Genomic DNA, 26,135 nt, shown 5'->3' with positions numbered 1-26,135 from the left:
ATTGCTGGTGTGTCGCTACATGATCGCTGGTGAGCTGCCAAACAGGCAGATATCAGCAGCGATCAGGACAGAGACGATGTGGGTAACAAGCACGCACGTCGCTTAGTTACCCGCTGTGTACCTTAGTTACCAGCGCGCTGGTGCAGGGAGCTAGTAACCAAGGTAAACAGCGGGTTTCTAAGTGCCGCGCGCTGCTTAGAAACCTGCTGTTTACCTTGTTTACCAGCTCCCTGCATCAGCGCGCTGGTAACTAAGGTACACAGCGGGTAACTAAGTGACGCGCGCCCTTAGTTACCCGCGTTTACATTGGAAACCAGCGTCAGCTCGCTAATCGCTGGTCTTCCGCTTGCCACGCGCAGCGATGCGTGCTGGCCAGCGGGAGACCAACGATCAAAAATATGTCCAGTCCATTCGAGTACGATCAGCGATACCCGGCGGGGGCGCTGATACCTGTCACACACAGCGATTTCGCTGGTGAGATCGCTGTTGCGTCACAAAACTTGTGAATCAGCAGCGATCTCACTAGCGATCTCGCTGTGTGTGACGGAGCTTAAACGAGATCGCTGCTGAGTCACAAGTTTTGTGACGCAACAGCGATCTCACCAGCGATCTCGCTGTGTGTGACCCGTATCAGCGCCCGCCTCCGCCAGGTATCGCTGACCGTGCTCTAATGTCCTGGACATTTTTTTGATCGTTGGTCTCCCGCTGGCCAGCACGCATCGCTGCGTGTGGCAGCGGGACATCATCAATCAGCGAGCTCTCAGCGCTGTAAGCAGATGCTGGGAGCTGGTATCCAAGGTTAACAGCGGGTAATTAAGCGCGCGAGTCGCTTAATTACCTGCTGTGTACCTTGGATACCAGCTCGGTTGTTGCCCTCCTATGGCCCCCTCCGCGTCTCCTGGTGTTCTGGCCTGTCTCCTGGTAGCGCCTCCAGCCTCTGTACACTTCGCTGACAGACACAGCAAACCTTCTTGCCACAGCTCGTATTGATGTGCCATCCTGGATGAGCTGCACTACCTGAGCCACTTGTGTGGGTTGTAGAGTCCGCCTCATGCTACCACAAGTGTGAAAGCACAACCAACATTCAAAAGTGACCAAAGCATCAGCCAGAAAGCATTGGTACTGAGATATGGTCTGTGGTCCCCACCTGCAGAACCATTCCTTTATTGAGTGTCTTGATAATTGCCAATAATTTCCATCTGTTGTCTATTCCATTTGCACACAGCATGTGAAATTGATTGTCAATCAGCGTTGCTTCCTAAGTGGACAGTTTGATTTCACAGAAGTGTGATTTACTTGGAGTTATATTCTGTTGTTTAAGTGTTCCCTTTATTTGTTTGAGCAGTGAATGTGTGTGTATATATGTGTAATATATATATATATATATATATATATACGCAGACACACATACATAAAAAGGGAAACATTGGCGGAAGAAAGGTATCCTCTCCTGAGACCTAGAAACCATAACAATTGTCAGTAGTGCAGTGGATACAATTAGGTGGACGTATAATCAGATATGTTTGTACAAGCCCAATCAGATAAAGTATAATGAACTGACGTGTAATTTGGAAAGTGCTGAAAAATTGGTATAAAATAAAATCATAATTGGTTGTGTGCACATCAGTACTTACACATCTCTATAATAACTTAGCAAGATTGTGACTCCCAAGAAAAAAATGGAGAGAAATGACAAACAATGTGTCAGAAAGTACTAAACATCAGGGAAAAGGGAGAAATAAATGCCCACAATGTGTCAGCCTCTTCTGGTGGTCACCCCATAGGAGGCAAACACATTGTAGGTATTTATTCTTCCCTTTTGCTATGATCTCCCATCGGCACCATGAGATCGCAGTTGTGTGGTAATGGTGGTTTACATGGCACTCCAAGGGAAAGTAGAAGCTTAGTGTCTGCCCGCTATACTAACCCGTACCGATGTTAGCAACATTTTAGTAGTAAAAAGATAATTTTTCATTCCTGTAATTCTGCTTTGCACTAATTCCTGTGTAGCACCTCAAGGATTACCGTAATAAACAACTTGACAGCAATGTTGTATATTTTTGGGGGTGATTTTTTTAAATGGTATCACTTCTGGGTGTTTTCCAATATATAGATTCCCCCAAAGTCTCCAACACTGAAGGGTCCCTGCAAAAATACATTTTATAAATTTGTTTGGAAAAAATGAAAAATTGCTGCTAAATTTATAAACCTTCAAAACATCCTAACAAAATAAAAGAACATTTGCCAAATGTGTAATAGACTCAAGGTAAATGTCATTTATTAATTATTTTGTGTTATATGTAAAAATATTCAAAGTCTGAAAATTGCTTTTTTTTTACATTGTCAAATTTCTGATAATGTTTATAAAGAAAAGCAAAACATATCAACCTAAGCAATATAATAAAGTACAATGTGTCATGAAAAAAAAAAAAAAACTAAAAATCACTGGGATGTGTTGAAACATTTCCAAGTTATAGTCACATAAACTGACACATGTCAGATTTGAAAAATGGGTTTTAGTCACTTGGTCACAAACCCATTAAAGACCAAAAAAGAGACTAGAGATGCGTTAAAAACATATAAATAAACTCACTAAAACAATAAGTAGCTTTATCAAATTGGTACAGAATGCTGCAGAAAAACTACAGCTTAAAAAACACACTAAACACTCAACTACAGTGTTGTTTTTTTGTTGTTTTTTTTTTTTTTTAGGTGGTCAAAATGATACATTTTCTAGTAGAATCCATCTTAGGAAACGCCTTTTCTTATTGAAGTTTTTGTAGGAATTATTTTTGTGAAGCGATTTTTATTACTGTTTTTGTAGCCTTTTGTTTGGGCAGTCTTTAGTTTGCAGCATTTTTCTTAACAGGAGATGTTTTAATGAAGTGACGTGCACTTGCTTTTCCTGAAGCAGGAAAAAAAAAATGCTCAAAAGACGGAACATACGACCAGCAAAGTGGCTCTACAATAGAAAGAGCCTTTGGATGTGTTTTTGACTCAATTTTTCAGTCGTTTTCGAAGCAGAACTGCTCAAGAAATCACTTACATACTGCATACCTTAAGCCATTCCTTTATGTTTTCATTATTTCTTATCCACTACTTGAGAATCCTCTTGTAGCTTTGGCTCATACAACTGCATAAAAAAATCAAGCAGAACACGGACTCTAGGCTAGAATCTCACAAACAGTTTGGGTAGCTATTTAAAGCAAATATTAGATAAGAGCCAAAAGAGGATACACTCGTGGCTTTTGCTCAAAAAAGTTCATTAAAAACTGCTTGTGTGATTCCAGCCTAATGTAAGTAGTCATTGAATGTGTTTGGCTTCATCACTAACGGTCCAGAAGAGAATGTTTGATAACGTTTCTTGTTTGTGGATGATGTCTGTTTTGTAAACTGGGATGGACTTTTTACAGACTTATTTGCATAGCTTTTTATATGGTGGTAAGAGCGCAGACAGACAGCCGTATTTCTCGTGCAAGGATCGCATTGCCATGCACGGACTGGCCCGACACCTCTCCTGACCCGAGTCTGACAGCTGCATAGAAATACCATCAATCTGTCACTCTCAGGTTAGGAGAGGTGTCGGCCAGTCCGTGCAGTGCAAAGCGATCCTCGCACAGGAAATACGGACATCTGTCTACGCCCTAAGGATGTGGATCAATATCTGGTCTTATACTTTAAGAATATGATAACGGCCCTAATAATTATTTTGTGTGGTATGACAGGTTTAAGGTTTAGAGGTTTAAGGGGATGTTTACAATGCATTTTCTTTCCCCCAGAGTATTTTGAGTGGGACTGCTCATAAAACGCCAGAAAGAATTGCCCTATTCATTTTTATGTAAAAACAACTTGCTGTTCATGTATTCAAGCTTTTGAGCACCTTTTAAATCTTGTAGGCTTTTAAATACGCCAAGCGTATAATAAGTTGTAGCATGTACAGTCTTCTGGCATTTTCCGCTAGGAAGGAGCTACAAACATACAGTGTGTCGGAATATACATACTGTCAACAGGAAGGCTAAAGAGATGCCCAAAAGGGACGTATTCTCAAACCTTTTGTAGGTACAACCAGACTACTTTCCAGTTTGTTTGTTCTTTTTCAGGGGAGGGGGGGCGTTACTCCTCCCCCTTTCACATAGGCCTTGTATTTTGCAGAACAAGTTGTACTTTTGAATGACGCCATTCCGTTTGGAAAGGTGGAACAAAATTACAACTGCTGGAGATTGCAAAAAAAACTGCAGTTCCTTGAATTGTTTTTAGAATTTTTTTATTTTACCATTTTAACTATATGGTAAAACTGACCTAGCAATATGATTTTCCAGGTCAGTATGATGATGCCGATACCAAACATGTATAGTTGTTTTTTGTTCATTTAAGTGGTGAAGCAAAAATCGGAAATTTGCAAAAATAAAAAAAAATGTGCTTGTCACCATATTCCAATACCCATAATGTCTTTAATTTTGATGACATGGGGCTGGGTGAGGGCTTATTTTTTGTACTCTGAGCTGACATTGTTATTGATACCATTTTGGGGTAGATATGATGTTTTGATTGCCTCTTCATTATGCCGTTTACTGATCAAATTAATTTATTTTATATTTAAATCAGAGTTTTACGATTGCATTGATACCAAATATTTGTATTTTTTTATTTTGTTTTTAATGTGTCAAATGGGTGGGATTTGTACACTTTAAAAAAAATTAAAAATACTTTTTGAATCACTTTTTACTGTATTTAATAGTCCCCTAACTTGCAGTTGTTTGCCTGTACTATACATTGCACTGCAATGCATAGTGAAAATCACAGTCTGCCTTTCACAGGTGAATCATCATGACAAGCAAAGAGGTCTTCAACAGACCTGCGCCAGCTGTCATTGCAATCCATCGGCGCCCCACAATCACATCACAGAGATTGACAGCGGCATTTAACATGTTAAACACCTGCGAATATTATATGCAGATGCTAGCTGAATAATAATTCATTAAGTCAGGGACCTAACATATGATGTTACTGTACATCTTGTGTCGGGAAGGGATTAAAAACGTGAGCGGTTCATTCATTGTTTACTAGATAAAGCTAAGCATAACAGAAAAGTCCCAATAAAAAGATGTCCTCAAAAAGGCTGAAAAATGTTAATGAAAAAACGCCAGCTAAAAAAATACTACAAGAAGTAACCAAAACGCAGTAATAAAAAAATGCTTAGGATTTCAAAACACCAGAGACAAGGAGCGAACATACCCTAACATATGAACTTCCTGGGTGGTTGCACTCTTTCTCCTTTCCGTTGCGTTGTGAATTGAATGGACATGTGGTAGACATAGTCTCATTTATTGTGCTCTATGCAGTGTCCGTTTTCTCCTATGATATGTCGACGTATGATTAGACGTGTCTGGTCCTTTGTGCAGTAACACAAACTATTCAGATAGTTTCTTCTATGCAAGAACTAAACTGCTGAAACTTTCTCTGTTCAAGTTTTGTTCAACAATTTTTCTTTTCCCCTTTGAACCACCTGGCACCAAGGTATAACTAATGTGTAAAAACTAGAATTGGTCTCTTTCAAAGCAGTGACATTTTGACAAGAAAAGGATGTAATAGACATAACTGTATTCTTCAGGGAATGCTTCCTGTAAGTGCCTCCAAAACTCATCTTTTTGTGTGTACTGTATGTTTGTAATATATGTGTTCTGGGCAGTAAATTGTCTTTTATTATACTCCAGCCTCTAGTCCGAGGATGTGCCATAAAACAAGATGTAGCATCTCCATGTGCAGAGACTGATAAAATTTATATGAAATATAATGGAAAGCAGAAGTTGTTTTGAGCTATTTGTCCCCATTTCATAAATAATAATCCTCTGATAAAGATATTTATTAGCTCCCAGCCTTATTACGTGCACCTTTAGCTTTGTATTTGGTGCAGTTGTGAGATGTAATGTTATTAACCAGGAGTCTTTCGAGGTCAGTAGATCATGTAAAGACTTCTCTACTACTACCCTACTCAGTTGATAAGTTTGGATAAAAATCTGCTTAATAAGCAAAATGATTACGGTATTTTTTTGTTTTCTATATAACAGTATTTTATTCTACAGCCCTGTAAGGGCTCGTTTAGGTGTCTGGTTTTTTTTTCAAGTACGAGTTAATTCACTCATTCATTTTACTCACTTATTATTTCTGTGTTTGTCACGGAGAGCATTCCTACCTATGATAGTCTATAGAGCTGTTGACATGTCACTGTTTGTTTTTTTATTTGCAGACCGAGTGGTCTGTACAAAATCACAGAGATATGTTTAATATTTATCTAAGTGTAGGACCAAATCGGCAAGGCAAGTCATGGGTCTGTGAAAAAAATCGGACGGTACTAAGATTTTTTTTCAGATGCTAGAAAAACTGATGAATCTAAGACCAAACTCATGTGACAATATGATAAACAAAACCATTGACACTGTTTTTCATGGACGTCTGAACCTAACAAAAAAAATTGGCATGTGCATATGTATTCACCCCTTTTGCTATGAAGCCCCTAAAATTTCTGGTGGAAGTACCATATTTTTCGGACTATAAGATGCACTTTTTCCCCAAAAAAAATTTGGAAAGAAAATTGGGGGTGCGTCTTATAGTCTGAATGCAGGCTTACAGGGGGGTTGTGGCAGTGGTGTAGCAGCGGTGTGGCAATGCTGAGGCTCGTTGTCAGCGGTGCAGAGTGCACTTGAGCAGGGTCTCTTCCACTGAATGCTGGCGGCAAAAATGTGGCGCCGCTGTGGCCCTGTGTCCCCAGCGAGCAGAGCCGTGTGCATCACCGGTTTCCCTGTGGCCATGTTCCTGAAGCTGAGGCAGTATTGCTCAGATTGAGATCTCTGCGTTCCTAGGCTTCATGAAATGGTCGCCGGAGGCCGCGCGTGCGCAGAATGAGATCTCGGCAGCCATTTTCCTGAAGCTGAGGGCCGCCAAGATCTCAATCTGCGCATGTGCGGCCTCAGGAAGATGGCCTCCAGGACACCAGTGATAAATCTGCTCTGTAAGCCGTGGACACCGGGCTGCAGCGTCTACATATTTATGCCGCCGGCATCCTAAGGAAGGGACCCTGCTCCATGGTCTGCCTCAACGCCGACACTGGACCCGCAGCATTGCCCCAATTCTGCCACCACCAGCATCCAGAGGAGGGGACCCTGCTCCCTGCTCTGCCTTATAGTCTGAATGTAGGCTTACCGGGGGTTGTGGCAGTGGTGTGGCTATGCTGAGGCTCAGTGTCGGCGGTGGGGGGTGCGGAGTGCAGTTGAGCAGGATCCTTTCCTCTGAATGCTGGCAGCAGAAATGTGGCACCGCCGCGGCCTAGTGTCTACAGTGAGCAGAGCCGAGTGCATCACCGGTTTCCCTGCGGCCATGTTCCTGAACCTGAGGCAGCGAGTGCGCAGATTGAGATCTCTGCAGCCCACGGCTTCATGAAAATGGCCGCTGGAGGCCGTGCGTGCGCAGATTCAGATCTCTGCGGCCATTTTCCTGAAGCCGAGGGCCGCCAAGATCTCAATCTGCGCATGTGCGGCCTCAGGAAGATGACCGCCGGGAAACCGGTGATGCACTCGGCTCTTCTGTTCGCCATGGACACCGGGCCGCAGCATCGCCACATTTATGCTGCCGGCATCCTGAGGAAGGGACCCTACTCCATGCTCTGCCTCACCACTGACACCGGACCCGCAGCATCGCACCCCGGAACTGCAGCTTTGCCCCTCTTCTGCAAGCGCTGGGTTCCTGAGGAAGGGGCCATGCCTCCTGTGCTCCTGTGACCCCGCTCAACCACCGCCGGTCCTCAGGTAAGATAACTTAAATTCGGACAATAAGACGGACCCCCATCTTATAAAAATCTATTTTCTACCCCAAAATGAGGTGCATCTTATGGCTGGTGCGTCTTATAGTCTGAAAAATACAGTAATTGCCTTCATAAGTCACTTGCTTGGTGAAAGGAAGTCTACCTGTGTGCAATCTAAGTGTCACATGGTCTGTCAGTATAGTCACAACTTTTCTGAAAGGCCACAAATGCTGCAACACCTTTAACCCCTTTCTGCCATGCTATAGAAGCGATCAGCCTCCACAAAATGAGTGTCCCATAGTGGGACAAAGTGTAAAAGTAAGAAATATTTATTTTTTTTTTTTTTTTAAATACGGTAATTGTAAAAATATTTTAAAAAATAATAAATTCAATATTTATTCCATCAATAAATAAATATTTGAATTAAAAAAATCTAAACAATTAAAGTGCAAAATTTAGTATCATCGCGTTCGTAACAACCCGACCAATAAAACTGTCCCACTAGTTAACCCCTTGAGTGAATACCATTAAAAAAGAAAACAGGCAAAAAAAACAATGCTTTTTATCATACTGCCGAACAAAAAGTGGAATAACACACGATGAAAAATACAGATGTAAATAAGCGTGGTACCGCTGAAAACGTCATCTTGTCCCGCAAAAAACAAGCCACCATATAGCATCATCACCGGAAAAATGAAAAAGTTATAGCTCTTAGAATAAAGGGATGCAAAAATAATAATTTTTTTATATACAATAGTTTTTATTGTATAAAAGCATCAAAACATAAAAAAATATAAATGAGGCATCGCTGTCATCGTACTAACCCGAAGAATAAAACTACTTTATCAATTTTACCACATGCGAAATAAATGCCCCCCCCAAAAGAAATTCATGAATTGCTGCTTTTTGTTCATTCTACCTCCCAAAAATTAAAATAAAGAGCAATCAAAAAATGTCATGTGCCCGAAAATGGTACCAATAAAAACGTTGACTCGTCCCGCAAAAAAACAAGACCTCACATGACTCTGTGGGCCAAAATATGGAAAAATTATAGCTCTCAAAATGTGGTGATGCAAAAACTATTTTTTGCAATAAAAAGCGTCTTTTAGTGTGTGATGGCTGACAAACATAAAAACCTGCTATAAATAGTAAATCAAACCCCCCTTAGTTAGGGAAAAATAATAAAATAAAAAAATGTATTTATTTCAATTTTCCCTTTAGGGTTGGGGCTAAAGTTAGGATTACGGTTACGATTGGAATTAGCATTAGGGTTGGGATTAGGGTTAGGGGTGTGTTAGGGTTACGTTTATGGTTAGGTTTATGGTTAGGGTTGGGATTAGGGTTAGGGGTGTGTTGGGGTTAGGGTTGGAGTTAGAATTGTGTGGTTTCCACTGTTTAGGCTCATCAGGGGCACTCCAAATGCAACATGGTGTCTGATCTCAATTCCAGCCAATTTTGCATTAAAAGTCAAACGGCGCGCCTTCCCTTCCGAACTCTGCCATGCTCCCAAGTAGTGGTTTACTCCCACATTTGGGGTATCCGCATACTCAGGACAAATTGCACAACAACTTTTGGGGTCCAATTTCTCCTGTTACCCTTGAGAAAATCAAAAATTTGTAGCGAAAAGATCATTTTTGTGAAAAAAATATGATTTTTTTTAAATTTTACGGCTCAACATTATAAACTTCTGTAAAGCACTTAGGGATTCAAAGTGCTCACCACACATCTAGATAAGTTCCTTAGGGGGTCTACTTTCTAAAATGGTGTCACTTGTGGAGGGTGTTCAAATGCGACATGGCGTCCTATCTCATTTACAGTCAATTTTGCATTGAAAAGTCAAACGGCGCTCTCTTCCTTCCGAGCTCTGCCATGCGCCCAAACAGTGGTTTACCTGCATATATGGAGTATCAGCGTACTCAGGACAAATTGTACAACAACTTTTGGGGTCTAATTTCTCCTGTTACCCTTGGTAATATAAAAGAAATTGGATCTGAAGTAATTTTTTTGTGAAAAAAAATGTCAAAAATTCCTGTGAAGCACCTGAAGGGTTAATAAACTTCTTGAAGGTGGTTTTGAGCACCTTGAGGGTTGCAGTTTTTAGAATGGCATCACTTTTGGGTATTTTCTATCATATTAGACCCCTCAAAGTTACTTCAAATGTGATGTGGTCCCTAAAAAAAAAAAAAAAATTGGTGTTGTAAAAATGAGAAATCGCTGGTCAATTTTTAACCCTTATAATTTCCTAACAAAAATTTTTTTTCGTTCCAAAATTGTGCTGATGTAAAGTAGACATGTGGGAAATGATACTTATTAAGTATTTTGTGTGACATATCTCTGTGATATGGGACAGTGGTCAGAATTGTAAAAATTGGCCTTGTCATTAACATGCAAACCACTTTCTTGGGGGTAAAGGGGTTAAGCAAGAGGCACCACTAACCAAAGAGCACCATGAAGATGAAGAAGATCTCCAAACAAGTTAGGAACAAAGTTGTTGAGAAGTACAAGTCAGAGTTTGGTTATAATAATAAAAATCCCAATCTCTGATGATCCCCAGAGCACCATCAAATCCATTGTCATCAAATGTAAAGAACTTGGTACACAAAAAATCTGCCAAGAGAAGACACCTAACAAAACTCGCAGCAAGGTAAGCAGAGCATTAATCAGAGAGGCAGCACAGAGAACAAAGGTAACCATGAAGAGCAGCAGAGTTCCCAAGCAGAGACTGGATTATCTGTCCATTCAACCACAATAATGTCAGAGACACCGCACTGCACTTGCTCATAGAGCCAGTGCGCGTGTCCTGAGTACAGAAGCAGTGCTAAGAGTTACCTGGGGAGCAGGGCAGCAGAGGTGACCAGGCGTGCTTCAGGCTAATAGTGTCAGGGTCCAGTCAGTGCTGGAAAGTAAAGATGCATAGGACCTGCGAACACTGAAACTGAATAGTCTGCACGGGACCTATGGTCATGTGACTGCAAGGGGGCGGGGCTTAGCGTCCTGTATTCAGATAGGACAGGACACCATACAACAACTTAGAGTCAAGCAAAACGGAGGTCACACACAGTACGGGCAAACGAGGCACAGGAGCGACAAACAGACGGGTAGTCAGACAGAGCCAAAGGTCATACACAAGAGGGCGACGTGGTACCAAGGGGACGAGCAGAGAGGAGTCGGGTCACAAGCAGAGAGTCATACACGAGAGGTAGCGCAGTACAAGAGGGTCAGGCAGAACTCGTAACAGGGACAGAACCAGATCACAACCGAACAAGCAAGCAAGATATCAGGCATAAGGCACACGTATACAAGAGGTCACTTAACTCAGCCGAGGGCAGGAGTATAACCGACACCGGACCCAGGTCCAGTGAGCACTAAATAGCCTCCTGCTGCCAGAGAGAGGCAGCACAATTAACCCATAGTCTAACCAGGATGGGTCAAAGCGAAATCCCATCCTGGATCATGACAAATAAGCCATACACTCCATAGAGGTGGCCTTTTTGGAAGAGTGGCTAGAAAAAAGCCTTCACTTTCACACAAAAATTGTAATGCTTGTTTTGAATTTGCCAAAAGACATGTGGGAGACTCCTCAAAAGTATGGAGGAAGGTACTGTCATCAGATGAGACCAAAATTGAACCTTTTGGCTACCAAGGTAAATGATATGTCTGGTGCAACACCAATACCGCTAATCACCAAAGAATACCATCCCCACAGTGAAACATGGTGGTGGCAGCATCATGCTTTGGGGAGGTTTTATGGCAGCAGGGACAGGGAAAACGGTCAGAGTCGAAGAGAAGATGTATAGTGCAAAATACAGGGATATTCCTGCACAAAACCTGTTTTGTCAGTGATTTGAGACTGGGACTGAGGTTCACCTTCCAACAAGACAATGGCCCAAAGCATACTGCTAAAGCAACACTCGAGTAGTTTAAGAGGAAACATGTAAATGTCTTGGAGTGGCCTAGTCAAATCCCAGACCTTTATCCAATTGACAATCTCTTGTCAGACTTGATGATTGCTTTTCACCAGAGGAAGCCATCTAAACTTGGAGCAGTTTTACCTTGAGAAATGGGCAAAAATCCCAGAGACAAGATATGGAAAGCTCATAGAGGCTTATCCAAGGTGACTTACAGCTGTAATTGCTGCAAAAGGAAGCTCTACAAAGTGCTGACTTTAGGGCGATGAATAGTTATGCATACTGAAGTTTTCAGTTACTTTGTCCTTTTTGTTGTTTGCTTCACAATATAAAGAAAACCAAATGCTCACAGTTCTTTGCATGGAGTGATGCAAACCCTCAAAAAAAAAAAAAAACATGAAATTCCAGGTTGGGAGGTTGCAAAACACACAAAATGCTGGGGGATTGGATGGAATACTTTTGCAAGACACATAAAAGGGACAAAGATATGTAAAAAAGATAAATCTTGCAAATTCTCTTCTTGCAATAATGTGTTGCGTAAATATTTGTGACTTTTATACATGGTGAAAAATGGAAAATATGGTGTAAAATCTAATTAATTGTCCCATAGTGTTTGCCCTCGCTTAGCTTAAAAGACTTTTCTCTGGATTTTACATAGCTGTAGAAATTTGCCTTCTCTTAGATGTAAATGCATTAGCAATGTTTCTCTCTGGTCTTGCATGCAGTTATGTACTCGATGCTATGCCCAGCTGCTATTTCACAAATTCCACATTAGACTTGAAACTGACACAGATCTGTGTTGGTGATGTAATATTGTGGGTGGAATCCTATAGCAATCCCGGTTAATTATTTTGTCAGGCAATTCATGTTTTGCATTCAAGCTGTGTATACACACATACATACCAGTACATACATACACGTGCACACACACGGGGAAAATAGAGCAAGCACTTGTGGCTTTTTCCCAGCAGAAATAAAGGTTCTGGCATGGTGAAATTAAGCATGTCCCATTCTCATTTCTCTTGTTATTTGCTGTTAAAGGAGAGTTTGCAGATCCCTATATGCATTTAATAGCTAGTTCTGCCCAAAATATTGTTTGGCCAGCATTACTGTTGAGACTTTGGAAAGACAATTGTTATTTTATTCATTTCACGATGTAAAAATCCTGTGATTTAAAGTGAAACTTTTACCAGGTTTTTTCCACCTTATCTGAAAACATTATAATGTAGAGACAAAGACCCTGATTCCAGCGATGTCACTCATTGTGCTACTGCTGTAGTTTGGATTAAACCCGTTTTATCAGCAGAACTTTATCACAAGAGGACTAGTAAACCTGCTGCCATGTAATCTTCTATATTGATTAACGTTGTACAACCATGCTGCCGCCACTGGTTCGGCAGCTACTGTATCAGCCTATGCACAGCATACATAAAAACCTGGCTGCTAATAGCTGGTGTGTGTGGGGTTATACAGAGCTCAGCATTCAGAAAACAGCTAGATCTGCAATAGATAAAATGGGATTTTATCAAAACTGCAGAAAGCGGCCCAGTGATACATCATTGGAAGCATGGTGTCTACATTATGGTGCTCTGAGACGCGTCAGGAAAATCTGGTGACCGAATCCCTTTGAGGATTTGCTCCAGAGCTGTTATCGGTTTGGAATGTGTCAGTTGTAATGTACCAGTATTTGCATTTCACAGTGACCTTTAATGTTTGCCTTCGGCTATGTTGCCACTACATCTGTTCCCTTAGCCTAAAGTGTACGTCTGGAGCTTTTCCTGACATATACTGTAACGATCCCTTAGTCCCCATTCACCAGGTGTGCGTCTAAGCTTTCTTAGGCTAGGCACAACCTGTGCCCACTGTCGGGAACATATACTCAGACAGCACTCGACCTTATAAAGAGGGTAACTATATAGGACATATATCATGTGGTATACTTTTTGTTTACGATGGGCTCCTATAGTGGATGAATAGAAATCAATCCTGACGGTGGTCACTGTTGGGCACGTACCTCCAGGGTGTATGCACCTGACAATGGGCACAGACACCACGAGTAACTAGCTTTATTTGAGTATATAAACATTTAGTTAAAAACTTTTCTAAATGTTAGCCTTAAGGCTGTGTAAAGTTTTGACACAGGATTTTTTTTTGCATGTGGCAGTGGTGAATTGGTGTAAGAAACAAATCCTTAGGCTGCAATCTTTATTTCACGACTAGTTTTACAATCCCATTGCTATGCAGTCTGTATCCTGCTCCTAGTTTCCTATTTTTCCCATATGTGTGTTCCGGTAATACATCCTAGATGTGAGGTCTGTGTGTCCAGGATGCCGCAGCTTTTGCTAGGTTTACTGTTAATATGGAAATCTACGCTATTTGCAGACAACCCATCTTCACATTTGATTTAAATGAAAAAGAGATTTATCTAGAATAAGAGTTACAATTATACACGAATAAACAAGATAAGGGATAATAAAAGTATACAGAAATGAACGTCTCTGTGCTTACAGAAATGTGCAATGCATATATATACACTGCTCAAAAAAATAAAGGGAACACTTATACAACAGAATATTACTCCAAGTAAATCAAACTTCTGTGAAATCAAACTGTCCATTTAGGAAGCAACACTGATTGACAATCAATTTCACATGCTGTGTGCAATTGGAATAGACAACAGATGGAAATTATTGTCAATTATCAAGACACCCTCAATAAAGGAGTGGTTCTGCAGGTGGGAACCACAGACCATATCTCAGTACCAATGCTTGCTGGCTGATGTTTTGGTCACTTTTGAATGTTGGTTGTGCTTTCACACTCGTGGTAGCATGAGACGGACTCTACAACCCACACAAGTGGCTCAGGTAGTGCAGCTCATCCAGGATGGCACATCATTGCGAGCTGTGGCAAGAAGGTTTGCTGTGTCTGTCAGCGAAGTGTACAGAGGCTGGAGGTAGTGCAGCTCATCCAGGATGGCACATCAATGTCACAAAGGTGAAGATTACCTTACTCCAGGCCTGTTATAAATGAGTCACCGGAGGAGGAAAAAACAAAAATACAAGCTAAGTCCAGAAAACCGGAGAGGTTGGTAGCTAGCGGATTGCAGACCCCTGATCCTATTCACAACAACTAACAGTAGCCGTGGTCCTAGACGCCTCGTCACAGCCGGAGAACTACATAAGCCTAAAGAAAGAAAGGGGAAATCTAAACTGCCCCAGAGCAGACCCCAAAGCAATAGACAGCCCCCAACATGTATTGACAGTGAAAACAGATGAAAACACAGACAGAAAGACAGGCAGAGCAAACGATGGGGCCCAACTAACTAGATCGGAAAGGACAGAAAAGATGCTGGCTGCAATCCGCAAAAACCCTACCAAACCGTCTGATAGGAAAAACAGCCCTGAAGTCACTAGACTTCAAAATCCCTATATCAGCACTCCAATATATTCTGAAGACAGAGCAAAAGAGAATTAACCGATCAGGGACAAAAATGGAAATTCAGCAAAGCCCCATCCAGGGCTGGCTGAACACAAAACTAAGCAAATCAGACAAAATCTCATGGAACAATAAAGAGCAAAAACTTAGCTTTAGAAGACAGGAACTGAACTGGAGGCCAGAGCTCAGAGCAGAGAAATCACCAGCAACCCTACAGGGCGTCGGCTGCCTTATATCCGCTCAGAGATTCCGGATGTCCAATCGCAATCCACCTGTTCAGGTGACAGGTTTCTCCCATCCAAATCAGTTTCACCACCTCCTTTCACCAGCAGAGGGAGTTCATTGGACATCAAAGGTGAACGAGAAAATGAGCTCATGACACAGGCCTCTATGGTCCAATCCTTATGGTTTTTGGCAAACTTCAGCCTGGCTCTCCTTTGCTTCTTATTGATGAAAGACTTTTGTCTACCTTTACATGACTTGAGCCCTGCCTCTAGGAGCCTGTTACAAACTGTTCTTGCCATGCACTTCACCCCAGCTGCCATTTGCCATTCCTTTTGTAGATCACTTGATATCATCCTGCGGTTGCTGAGAGACATTTGAATAAGATGACGGTCATCCCGGTCAGTGGAGAGTCGTTTTTGCCCTCTGCCGCTCTGTAGCTTTGTTGACCCCAATGTCTGCTGCTTGACCTTGTTGTAGTGGACTGCCATCTTAGAAATTTTAAGGATGGAGCAACATGACGCTCACTGTATCCCTCTGCTAGTAAAGCCAGAATTGAGCCCATATTTTGCTCACTCAAGACTTTTCTTTTCAACTCCTTTGGCATGGTTAAAAGTTATTTTTTCTTTCCTATTACTTTTGGGATATTACTAGCATTTGTTTTGCCATCCAGCTAGTCCTATTGCAAGAGGATTGTGAACACCACTGCAGGGTTTTTTATACTTCGTTAAATAAGATTTGGTTCAGCTGACCATCTAATCAGAAGCACATTAAGTAGAATGAGGTGTCCTCTGGTTGGAATTCAACTGACACTGGAATGGAATGGCTGTCAGACATGTAGAGAAGCTGATTTTTATAAAACTATGCAGTGGTCTCTTAATTTTTTTCTAGAGCTGTATATATAATATGTTTATATTGTGAGAATCATGGGGGAATAGTGGATGAAGAGAAGTATATCTCACCCAGATACCTTTCCTATGTGGCCTAGTCTGGTCAGTATCTCACCTGATGACTAATGAGCAGAGGGAGGTGGGTATAAAAGGATGCCAGGTGGTGTGTTAATTGCTCAGCCTGGGGAACACAGAGAGCATGTCTGTGTGAGCGACCCTTGTGAGTGAAAGCAGTGCTCATGGTAACCGTGGTTTGGCTGGACGGGAGAAGCCCTCCAGTTGGTAGTTAGATCGGACCCTGTTTAGTTAGTGCTGGACAGGAAAGGTTTTTGTTTTATCCTTTATTTTTCTGTATGTTTTGCTTTCACCTGAAATAAACCTGACCCAGTGTCAGTTATGTCCGGATCCCGGCTGTGCATCTGAGTTTCATGCTAAACCTATGTGGCCTTTGACCCCAGCAAAGGCGATCCCGGTGCGTTTTATCACAAATTGGTGGAGAATGCGGGCACCACGTTGAAAGCGTGAACATGGAGGACGTGGTGAAAGCGCTGGTACAGTCCACCGTCGTCCAGCAAGAAGCTAGTCGGGTGATGATGGCCCAGCTGAAGGAGTTGGTGGACATGACAGCTACAGATCGTTCGCTTCTCCAGCAGGTGACGTAGCGCCTGGCGACCTTACCTGAGGTTAACCCGGAAGCCGATTCGAGAGTGCTTCACATGAGTCGGTACTGGCAGAAGATGACGACAGAAGATGACGTTGAGGCATACCTGGCCACGTTTGAACGGACGGCGGTGTGAGATAAATGGCCGAAGGTCCGCTGGGCCGGCCTGATTGCCCCGTTTCTTTCCGGTGAGGTCCAAAAGGCTTATTATGACTTAGAACCTGAAGCCGCGCAGGACTTTGACAAACTGAAAGCCGAGATCTTGGCCCGGCTGGGAGTGACGACCGCTGTCCGTGCCCAAAGAGTGCATCAATGGACTTATCAGCCGGATAAACCACCGCGGTCACAGATGTTCGACCTGATCCACCTAACGAAGAAGTGGCTACAACCCGATGTGCTGACAGCACCCAAGATGATCCAGAGAGTCGTCCTGGACAAGTACCTGAGAGCTCTACCACCGGCCCTGAGGAAGTGGGTAAGCCATAGAAATCCTACAACGGCAGATCAACTGGTGGATATGGTTGAGCGTTACTCCATGGCCGAAGGACTCGGAGACGACGCTACCCCACCTCCGTCTTCATCATCTCCACGTGGAGCCGGTAAGACTGTTCCCGGGAGTAGGGGAGGAGGAAAAATCCCTAAGCCAGTGGGGGAGGAAAACAGGACTGCTCGCACGGTGAGGCCAAGAGTAACGAACTTTGGTCTAGCCAAGGGGCCTGTTAGGTGTTTTCGCTGCCAAGAGATGGGCCACATCGCTGCGAACTGTCCGGTCACTACTGAACCCATGCAGTGCAACGTCACAGACTGTAAAAAGCGCATGTCCATGGTGGCCCAGATAGCGAGTGTGAATGCCGATCAAAGTAAGGTGGAAAAACACCTGTGTGATGTATCGGTGGATGGGAAAAAGATGGTGGCATTGGTAGACTCAGGAAGTGTGGTGACTCTGGTAAAGGCCAGTCTGGTGGCAGCCCCGACTGGACCAGCAGACAGATTTTCTGTAACATGTGTGCATGGAGACACCTGTTCGTACCTCACCACGGTCATGTGCATCTCTACTTCCTATGGGTCTGTGCAACATAAAGTGGGACTCGTCCCCGCGTTGTTGCATGATGTTATCTTGGGCCGGGATTTCCCCCACTTCTGGCAACTGTGGAAGAATCAGTTGATGCCCCAGGGTAACAGTGTACGGGATTCCTCTCCCATGGCGTGGGTGGGTCCCAAACTCATGGAGGAGGTTCCCCAGGAAGACTCTAGTGACTAGTCTACTGGAAATGACCTTCAGTTTCCGTTTTCAGTCATGGCGGGGGACGCTGAGGAGACCAGGGAGGAGGAGGGGGCAGGCAGCCGTCCACCTCCCCATTTGCCAGATTTGGAAGTCCAAAAAGATGACTTCCAAAGCGAGCAAATCAGAGATCCTACCCTTTCTCAGGCTAGAGCAAATGTAAAAGTAATAAATGGGGTACCCATAGAACCTGGCACTAAGCTGGCATTTCCTTACATGGTCCTGGAGAATGATTTATTATATCAGATAGAGAAAAAGGGGGAAGACACGGTGCAATGATTAGTCGTGCCAAAACCCTACCGGCGGAAAGTGCTGGACCTGGCCCACGAACATGTGATGGGGGACACCTGAGAGTCCAGAAAACCACCAAAAGGATATTACACTGTTTTGTTTGGCCAGGCCTGCATCATGATGTGCGAGTATATTGTGAGTCTTGTCCTAACTGCCAAGCCTCTGCGCCTATACCCCGGTTCTGTAGCCCTTTGGTACCCCTACCTATTATTGAAGTCCCGTTTGAGAGAATTGGGATGGATTTAGTTGGGCCACTTCCGCGGTCTGCCCGTGGACACCAACATATCCTGGTCATCGTGGATTATGCCACTCGTTAGCCGGAGGCCATCCCTTTGCGTAACAACCAAGACGATTGCCAATAAACTGGTGCATGTGTTGAGTCGGGTCGGTGTTCCAAAACAGATACTTACCGACCAGGGGACTCCCTTTATATCAAGGGTAATGAGGGAGCTCTGCCGGTTGCTACAAATCGAACCGTTACGCACATCCGTCTATCACCTGCAGACAGACGGGCTGGTCGAACGGTTCAATAAAACTCTGAAGCAGATGCTGAGAAAGGCAATAGACAAGGATGGGAAAAACTTGGATTATGTACTTCCGTATTTGCTTTTTGCCATCAGGGAAGTGCCCCAGTCTTCCACTGGATTCTCGCCTTTTGAGTTATTGTACGCCCGACGTCCCCGCGGACAGTTAGACGTCGCAAAAGAAACCTGGGAGGGTCAGGTCACTCCGTTTAAAACGGTGATAGATCATGTAACACAAATGCAGGACCATATTGCGGCTGTTATGCCCATTGTCAAAGAGTGGATAATGCAGGCTCAGGGAGCCCATAAAAGAATCTGATAGGGGCGCCAAGATCCGTACATTTACGCCCGGAGATAGGGTGTTGATCCTGGTCCCCACGGCCGACAGTAAGTTCCTGGCAAAGTTGCAGGGCCCCTTTGAGATTAAGGAAAGAGTTGGTGAAGTAAACTACAAAGTGTATCAGGAAGGTAAAAGGAAACCTCAACAGATTTGTCATGTGAATCTGATAAAACCTTGGAAAGATCGGTCTGCCTTATCAGCGGATTTGGCCCGGCCCTTCTGCTTGCATACCGTACCGGAGGTACGGGTTGCTGAGACTCTCTCGGAGCAGCAAAAGACTGAGGTCAGGCAGTTTCTACTTCACAACCAAAACTTTTTCACGGAAAAACCCGGACAGACTACTATACGCTTATGAAACATGATATAACGGAACCTGGGGTCACTGTCCATGTGAAACCCTACCAAATCCCAGAAGCACACCGTGAAGCCGTCTCCCTAGAAGTCAAGGCAATATTAGAGTTGGGTCATTGAGGAGTCGCACAGCGCTTGGTCCAGCCCGTTTGTGTTAATTCCTAAATCGGATGCCTACCCTATGCCCCGGGTCGACAAATTAATAGATTGGTTAGGGAAAGCCCGGTATATTAGGACCCTAGATCTAACAAAGGGGTATTGGCATATCCCTCCGGCGGAGGCTGCCAGAGAGAAGACGACATTTGCTACACCAGAAGGTCTATTTCAGTATGTGTATAAGCCGTTTCGACTGCACGGAGCGCCAGCGACATTCCAGAGGCTGATGGATTGAGTCCTGAGGCCACATAGGCAGTACGCTTCTGCCTATTTGGATGACATTGTCATTTACAGCGTGGACTGGGAGATCACCTCCGGAAAGTGCAAGCTGTGATTGAGGACCTGGGGGAGGCAGGTCTAACCGCGAACCCCAAGAAATGTCACATCGTTCTAGAAGAAGCCCGGTATTTAGGTTACGTAATTGGGAGGGGTATGGTTAAACCCCAGGTCGATAAAATTCAAGTGGTTCAGAACTGACCGCAACCAGTTAACAAGAAGCAGGTGCTAGCCTTTCTGGGGATCGCCGGCTATTATCGCCGGTTCATCCCCAATTTTGCAGCCATTGCTACCCCCCTGACGGATCTTGCCAAAGGGAAAGATTCCATCATGGTTAAATGGAACTCAGTGACTGAAGAAGATTTCCATAGCCTAAAACGGGAACTTTGCTCGCAGCCCGTACTGGTGACTCCGGATTTCCGCAGCGAGTTTGTGGTACAAATTGATGCCTCCGAGACTGGTATCGGGGCCGTACTGTCACAAGAGAGGGACGGAGTGGAACACCCGGTCCTCTGTCTCAGCAGGAAGCTGAATAAACATGAGCAAAAGTATGCAGTAGTGGAAAAAGAGTGCCTAGCCATTAAGTGGGCTATAGAGTCCCTTAAATATCTGGTGAACAGAAAGTTCAGGCTGATCACTGACCATGCCCCTCTCAAGTGGATCCACTTGCACAAGGAACAGAATAGCCGAGTGACCCGGTGGTTCCTTGCCCTACAGGCCTAGACTTTTACGGTGCAGCACCACCCGGGGGTACAGATGGGGAATGCAGATGCCCTGTCCCGAGTGCACTGTTTGGCGGAGGTTCTTGCTCGACCGGAGTGGTCTGAGCAGGGGGGGGATATGTGAGAATCATGGGGGAATAGTGGATGAAGGCAGGTATATCTCGCCCACATACCTTTCCTATGTGGCCTAGTCTGGTCACTATCTCACCTGATGACTAATGAGCAGAGGGAGGCGGGTATAAAAGGATGCCTGGTGGTGTGTTAGTTGTTCAGCCTGGGGAACACAGAGAGCATGTCTGTGTGAGCGACCCTTGTGAGTGAAAGCAGTGCTCATGGTAACCGTGGTTTGGCTGGACGGGAGAAGCCCTCCAGTTGGTAGTTAGATTGGACCCTGTTTAGTTAGTGCCAGACAGGCAAGGTTTTTGTTTTATCCTTTATTTTTCTGTATGTTTTGCTTTCACCTGAAATAAACCTGACCAGTATCAGTTATGTCCGGATCCCGGCTGTGCATCTGAGATTCATGCTGAACCCACGTGGCCTTTGACCCCAGCAAAGGCGATCCCGGTGCGTTTTATCACAAATTGGTGGAGAATGCGGGCACCACGTTGAAAGCGTGAACATGGAGGACGTGGTGAAAGCGCTGGTACAGTCCACCGCCGTCCAGCAAGAAGCTAGTCGGGTGATGATGGCCCAGCTGAAGGAGTTGGTGGACATGACAGCTACAGATCGTTCGCTTCTCCAGCAGGTGGTGCAGCGCCTGGCGACCTTACCTGAGGTTAACCCGGAAGCCGATTCGAGAGTGATTCACTTGAGTCGGTACTGGCAGAAGATGACATTGAGGCATACCTGGCCACGTTTGAACGGACGGCGGTGTGAGAAAAATGGCCGAAGGTCCGCTGGGCCGGCCTGATTGCCCCGTTTCTTTCCGGTGAGGCCCAAAAGGCTTGTTATGACTTAGAACCTGAAGCCGCGCAGGACCTGACCCAGTGTCAGTTATGTCCGGATCCCGGCTGTGCATCTGAGTTTCATGCTAAACCCATGTGGCCTTTGACCCCAGCAAAGGCGATCCCGGAGCATTTTATCACAATATATATATATACCGGTATATATGTGTATGTTTGTGTATATATATGTGTGTGTTTGTGTGTGTGTGTATATATATATATATATATATATATATATATATATATATATATATATATATATATATATATATATATATATATTAGCTGAAGAGCCCGGTGTCGCCTGGACATAGTAACTAACTACGGTTAGTTACTCCGCATAGCCACATTCACTATAATATCCCACATCATCCCGTCAGCTAGAGCCACCGAACTGCTACCCGTAATATCCCACATCATCCCGTCAGCCACCGGACTACTACCCCTAATATGTCACATCATCCCGTCAGAGCCACCGGACTACTACCCCTAATATGCCACATCATCCCATCAGCCTGGGGTCAGAACCAGAGCGCTGAGTTGAACGGTACTTACTTCCATACCGGGGATCCCTTTAAGAGAGGCCTGGGGTCAGAACCAGAGCGCAGAGTGGATTTGCCCTCACTTCCATACCAGGGATCCCTTTAAGAGGGGCCTGAGGTCAGAACCAGAGCGCTGAGTGGATTTGCCCTGACTTCCATACCGTAGATTCCTTTAAGAGAGGCCTGGGGTCAGAACCACAGCGCTGAGGGATTTGCCCTAACTTCCATACCGGAGATCCCTTTAAGAGAGCCTGGGCTCAGAACCACAGCGATGAGTGGAATTGCCCTCACTTCCATAGCAATGATCCCTTTAATAGAAGTCTGGGGTCAGAATCAGAGCGCTGAGGGATTTTCCCTAATTTCCATACCCGAGATCCTTTTAAGAGGGAAGATGTGCCGATTGGATGGAGGATCTGTGATGGGTATATGAGCAGGGAGGGGGTGATTCATTTCTGTCATGTGCTCTCTGCTCCTTTCTGGGGGGCAGACAATGGCTGGGAGCTTATGTTCCTGGGGATGCTAGATTTCTTCCACCCGGTCAGTGTCTGCTGAGGTGTTGTGGCGTGGGAAAACTGTTGCTCATAGCAACCAATCACAGCTCAGCTTCTTTTAAACAGCTATGGTGAAACGAAAGATGCTTAGTGATTGGGTGGGGCTATGTGGAGTGGGCGTGGCTGATACACACATACATACATACATACACACACACACACACACACTCACTTTTATATATATATATAGATATATGTGTGTGTGTATGTATATATATATATGTAATATATATGTGTGTGTATATATATACGGTAGATATACACGTATATATTTATAATTTGTTTGTGTATTTATATGTATGTGTATATATGCTTAGGTCTTCCTATCGCTCAAACCATCCATTTCCATTAAATTCATTACTAACATTTAAATAGGAAAAAAAGTACAATAAAAATGTAAGTAACGCCAGACGAAGAACAAATAGACTATTACTCAGAGAGGGTGCATGAGGGAATTCTCTCACTTCGCAGCCTCTGCTTCTCATGAGTCACTGGTGTTTTACACTCTCTGCATACATCACTGTATGAGCATCATCTTTCCTAAATGTATGGTCCGTGCACAAGGAAATATGAAGGCACGTTTTATTTCTCTATCATTCCCTGCTTCGCATTCCCTTCTCAGCGGAGCAATCAAAGAAGCCTGCTTGCTTCATCTGAGAAGTAGAGATGGAAATAACTGTAAGAAGGAAATGTCTTTGTGTAAAGTGGAAAGGAATTCAAATGGGGTGCAGAAAACTAGAGCAGTGTTGATATGGTTCTGTCTCCTAAATGCTGTATATTGTGTATTTTTACTGACAACGATAGATAGATAAGATAGATTGGAAAATAGATATGTGATCAGATAAGACAGATCTTCCCCAGATCTAGCTCCTAAAATGACATGCCCTTCTGATCAGTGACTTTTCAATCTAATCTTGGTTTCTCTCCATAATGTAGACTGGGAGGCATACCTGTAGGGGTCGTTGCAGTAGAAACAAGGACCGTGGAATTGAGCACACCCGCTGATCCGGCTAATCTGGACTCCGAAGCAAAGGTTAGATCACAATATGTTGGTTTCTTACTCGCCCATGCCCAATATGTATGCCGTGTCCTGCAAATTACCTCCTTTTTGTGATAAGCTTTGAGCTGCGAAACATTTTTTTTTAAACTGTGACAACAACATGGCCAATAACCACATATCAAAATAGCAACAACTTGTGGTAAAACGCACACAATTTTACTGCAAGGAATTAGCTACACAGCGCACTACCACTACATATGAACCCAGCTCCGGAGTAAATTCACACCATGCAGAATACTTGCACACATCTTGGATAAAAAAGGGGAGAAGCCAGCGCTGCTTGTGGTCAGAACGCAATGCATAAAGTGCATATGCACTTATTGATTTCTAACTGTATTTCAAAATGAGACATTTAGCAAAAAATTGATCAATTATTTGAGCCACCCCGCCACGCCAAGGCATTCTCATATGGGGCAGTTCTACTCTACATTTTTTATATTCGCTGTGCCATTACGATCTCCTAAATGTATTAAAAGCAAGACCACATTAAATGCAAACTGTACCTGAAGCGTTTCTGAATCACTCCCATGGAGCCAGAAAAGGCAAGTGCAGATAAAGGTTGACCAGGTCCGGACATACATTTCAGGTCTCAGCACCACAGATGAAGGGTGATACAGGCCCAGACACAGGTGCACATAATACTGTATGGAGGACTATAAGGGGCCCATAATACTGTATGGAAGACTATATGGCGCTCATAATACTATATGGAGGACTATATAGGGCCCATAATACTGTATGGAGGACTACATGGGGCCCAGAATATAGTATGGAGGAATACTTGGGGCCCATAATACTTTATGAAGAGCTATGTTGAGGCCATTAATACTATATGGTAGACTATGTGGGTTCCAGTATACTGTTTGCAGGACTATATGGGGGCTGTCAAACTGTTCGCAGGGACCTTTATATTGTTTGTTGGTCTATGTGAAGGGGCCGGTATACGGTTTGCAGCTCTGTGGGGGGGGCATTATAATGTTTGAAGGTATATGTGGGCCTTTATATTGCTTGTAGGGGGCCATTACACTGTTTGCAGGACTATATGGAGGCTTTTATACTATTTACAGGGCTACGTGGGGGCCTTTATACTGTAAGCACGCAGTGACAATTCAGTGCCGACAGCTGTCTATGACAGCTAACAGGCATGGGATGAGGTTCAGGGACCCTTGCATTCGGTCCCCGCACCCAGAGCGCTGTGATTGAGTGAAGTTTCAGCATCTCCTGCCCGATCAGTGCAGGAGCTCAGCGCTACAGTGGCTGAGCATCCTGCACTGACAGCCAGGAGCGGCGTCCATTCCCACCTCTGGCTGTTAACCCCCTGACTGCTGCGCTCTAGTGTGATCGCAGTGTTCGGGGGGGAGGCAGAGGGTCAGGGGCTCCCTCTGCCTCAGATCAGTGTCCCTGCGCTGTAATCTCTGGGCCCGATCTGTGCCATGATGACCCGGGGGTTGTCATGACAACCTCCGGGTCATCCAGCTACGGAAAGCCGCTGAGACCATGCTCACAGCATAGTCTCAGCAGCTTTGTCCATAGGTGCAATGCATTGCAATGCTGAAACATTGCAATATATTATACCTGCAACAAAAGTGAAAATCCCATAAAGGGACTAGGTAAAAAAAAAACATTTAAAAAAAAAAATGTAAAAAAAATTAAAAAATAATTTTAAAAATCCCCTAAAAAATACATATTTTTATGTTAAAAAAAAAAATAAAATAAACAAAAAAATACACGTATCATCCATAAAAGTGTCACCCTAGTTAACCCCTTCAGTGAACGCCGTAAAACAAAAAAACAAAAAAGTTGCAATTATACTAAAAGTGCAATAACACACGATCAAAAAGATGGATATAAATAAACATGGTACTGCTGAAAACGTCATCTTGTCCCGCAAAAAAACAAGCCGCCATACAGCTCCATCAGCGGAAAAATAAAAAAGTTATATAGCTCGCAGAATAAAGTGATATTAAAATTATTATTTTTTTCTATAAAAGTTTTTATTGTGTAAAAAAACACCAAAACACAAAAAAAGACGATATAAATGAGGTATTGCTGTAATCATAGTTCCTGAATTGCAGGTTTTTGTTAATTCTGCCTCCACAAAAGTCAGAATAGAAAGCGTTATGTGCGCGAAAATGGTACCAATAAAAACGTCAGCTCGTCCTGCAAAAAACAAGCCTGCACG

The 26,135-nt window shown here is 43.7% G+C and overlaps 1 protein-coding gene across 1 annotated transcript in view; it reads left to right on the top strand.

Moving 5' to 3' along the window:
* The window catches only part of ACACA (acetyl-CoA carboxylase alpha), a 624,740-nt gene that overhangs the window by 494,659 nt on the left and 103,946 nt on the right, over positions 1-26,135 (top strand). Inside the window, exon 49 of the mRNA XM_073542564.1 lies at positions 23,830-23,926. Within this exon, the coding sequence (XP_073398665.1) occupies positions 23,830-23,926 (97 nt within the window). The remainder of the gene's footprint in view (positions 1-23,829; positions 23,927-26,135) is intronic.

The sequence above is a fragment of the Dendrobates tinctorius genome, unplaced genomic scaffold, assembly GCF_039654945.1.
Source record: "Dendrobates tinctorius isolate UK_male_01 unplaced genomic scaffold, ASM3965494v1 ptg000127l, whole genome shotgun sequence".
Taxonomy (NCBI): domain Eukaryota; kingdom Metazoa; phylum Chordata; class Amphibia; order Anura; family Dendrobatidae; genus Dendrobates; species Dendrobates tinctorius.
Note: the sequence above shows the minus strand (reverse complement) of the source record. Positions and strands in the feature narration are given on the sequence as shown.